General features: G+C 38.2%; 1 protein-coding gene across 1 annotated transcript in view; it reads right to left on the bottom strand.

The window, feature by feature from the left end:
* The window catches only part of LOC116685777 (uncharacterized), a 26,234-nt gene that overhangs the window by 13,525 nt on the left and 9,954 nt on the right, over positions 1–2,755 (bottom strand). The window contains exon 6 of the mRNA XM_032510707.1: positions 414–555. Coding sequence (XP_032366598.1) covers positions 414–555 — 142 coding nt within the window. The remainder of the gene's footprint in view (positions 1–413; positions 556–2,755) is intronic.

Raw genomic sequence — 2,755 nt, 5'->3', positions numbered from 1 at the left:
AATATTGTTTCTTGTATCATGGCAACCGCACTTTACAAAACCTTTATTAGACGCCACTTTACTTTCAGTCTACCTTCTACTCATTTTCTATTGATTGCCTGTTTTTCTTGTGTGTTTACTTGTTTGTTTGTTTTGCTGTTATTGAAGAATGTGCTGCTGTAACAAGGAAATTTGTGTGATGAATAAAGTATAATCTAATCTAATCTAATCTAATCTACATTCCTTCTTATTAGTCTTAGACTTTCCTTTTTATTTTGGGATGACTCCCGCAAGGAAATTGAAATATCCAGCATCAGTTTTAGCAAGAATACAGTATAGAAGACAAAATAAACGCAGTGTATTTTTATCTGCAGCCAGAAGTTATTACTTTAGCCAAGATGGTGGCATGGCTGACACATGTTTGAAATAATTACCTGGTACGGTGGGCCTGTGCTTGGGCATAAAGCTGGAACGGCTGACCCACGGTGGCGTGGAGGACATCCCCGTGGGAAGGGGTCCTGGACAAGAACACGGGCCTGACGTGACCAGCCTCACAGTTTGGTATCGGAGGAAGGACTGAAACACAGACACAAGACGTCATCAAGAAAAGGAAAGCTGACATTTCGGGGGTTTTTTTACCTTATCTTTTGTAGTTATCAGTAGCCAAGCCAAGGCAAGGCAGCTTTATCTGTAGAGCACATTTCAGCAACAGGACAATTCAAAGTGCTTTACTCAAAATCTTTAAAAGATAAAACACAAGTATAAACAGTTAAAAGTAAAAACATTAAGAGAGATAAAACCCTAACCCACTTGGGACTACCTTCACACTAATTACAGTGGTGCTCAAAAGTTTACATACACATGCTTAAGTTGACTAAAAGAGGAATAAAAAAATCATGTTTTGGAAATTTATTTTAAAACCTAAATTAAAAATGAGGTAAATCCAACCTTTAGGACACCAATTTTCTTGTGAATGAAATACGTATTGTAAATAATACATGTTCTTATTTAAATACAGGGGTCATAAGTATACATACCCCTATGTAAATTCCCATAGAGGCAGCAGATGTTTATTATTAAGGCCAGTTATTTCCTGGATTCAGGATATTATGCATCCTGATAAGTTCCCTTGGCCTTTAGATTAAATAGCCCACCTCATCACTACTCTTCACCATGCTTAGAGATAGGCATGGTTTATTTCAGTTAGCTAATACCTGGTTTGATTTGCATTGAGAGATGATTTATAGAAAGTACCCATGCCTATCTCTAAGCATGGTGAAGAGTTGTGAGATGTGGGGCTATTTTAATTCTAAAGGCCAAGGGAACTTTATCAGGATGCATAATACCTATCCAGGAAAACTGGCCTTTAATAATAAAATCTGCCTGCCTCTATGGGAATTTACATAGGGTATGTATACTTATCCCCTGTATTTTAAATAAGAACATTTATTTATTTACAATATGTTATTCATTCACAAAGAAAATTGGTGTCCTTAAGTTGATTTTACCTCATTTTTTATTTAGGTATTAAAATAATTTCCAAAACATGATTTTTTTATTCCTCTTTTTAGTCAACTTAAGTATGTGTATGTAAACTTTTGAGCACCACTGTAGCCGTCTAGCGCTGCCTTTCGTGTCTATTTTCAACACTACACATTCACACTTTTTCTTTAAAGTGTTACCCTTCGAGTCTTTCTTTCTCTGTATTACACAACCTTTATACTTATTCCTTGTCCTCAAAAAAATTCATAAAACAGATAAAACACAAGTGTAAACTTGAGACTACCTTCCCACTAATTAGTCCATGTTAGTGCTCCTTTGGTGATCACCCTCAGTGTCTCTACCCTTCACGACTCTATTTTTAGAGACGTTACCTTTCGTCTCCTCGGACTCTTCTTCTCACTGATTAAGGCGATCTAGCGCTGCCTTTCGTGGCTACTCAACGACCGTCTTTGCACGATTTTCAGATCTTTTGACACTACACATTCACACTTTTTCTTTAAAGTGCTACCCTTTGAGTCTGTCTTTCTCTGTCTTTCTCTGTATAAAACCCTAACCCTAACCCACTTTAGTAGTTTTCTTTCTAAAGCCAGTAGTGTGGTGGTTTGGGGTTTTGCTTTGTTTTTTATTCCCGTTTTGGTTTCGTTGTCCTGTCTTGTCTTATTTGTTGTTTAACAATTTTTATTGATTTTCCATAAACAATCTAGCATTTTCTACAGCGCATAATGGACCGTATATGTATAAACATTATATGGCTGTGTTATCCATGTTAAATTAACCAACATTAAAGGTACCCAACACCTCAACCCCCCCACCCATCCATCCCAGTTTGTCCCTTTGAGTCCAGATCTTCACAAGAATAATTGTCCATTGAGGTAGTTGGTCCTGTCTTGTGTTTGTGTCGTGTTTTCTCCCCGGTCTTGTGTTGTCTCGTGTTCCCCTGAGTGTCTGTATGTCCTGTTTCCTATTTTATTTTGAAGTCGGGTTTTGTCTCGTCCTGTCTTTAGATTGACTTCTTGTGTCTTCCCTTTCTTGTGATTACCTGGTGTTTTCCACCTGCTTCCCTGCCCTCTTGTCACCTGCCTCTCGTCACCTCGTTACCTCGTTACCTCATTACCTTGTGTATTTAATGTCTGTGCGTCCCTCGTCTCTTGTCAGATCCTTTTGTCCCTGTCCATGTTCCTGAGCGTCCCTGGGAGTGTCTTTGTGTAGTTTTCCCATTTGCTGTTTTTGCCTTTCCTTTTTCCCACGGACCTTTGCCTGTGTTTGTCTTTTT

The sequence above is a fragment of the Etheostoma spectabile genome, unplaced genomic scaffold, assembly GCF_008692095.1.
Source record: "Etheostoma spectabile isolate EspeVRDwgs_2016 unplaced genomic scaffold, UIUC_Espe_1.0 scaffold270, whole genome shotgun sequence".
NCBI lineage: Eukaryota > Metazoa > Chordata > Actinopteri > Perciformes > Percidae > Etheostoma > Etheostoma spectabile.
Note: the sequence above shows the minus strand (reverse complement) of the source record. Positions and strands in the feature narration are given on the sequence as shown.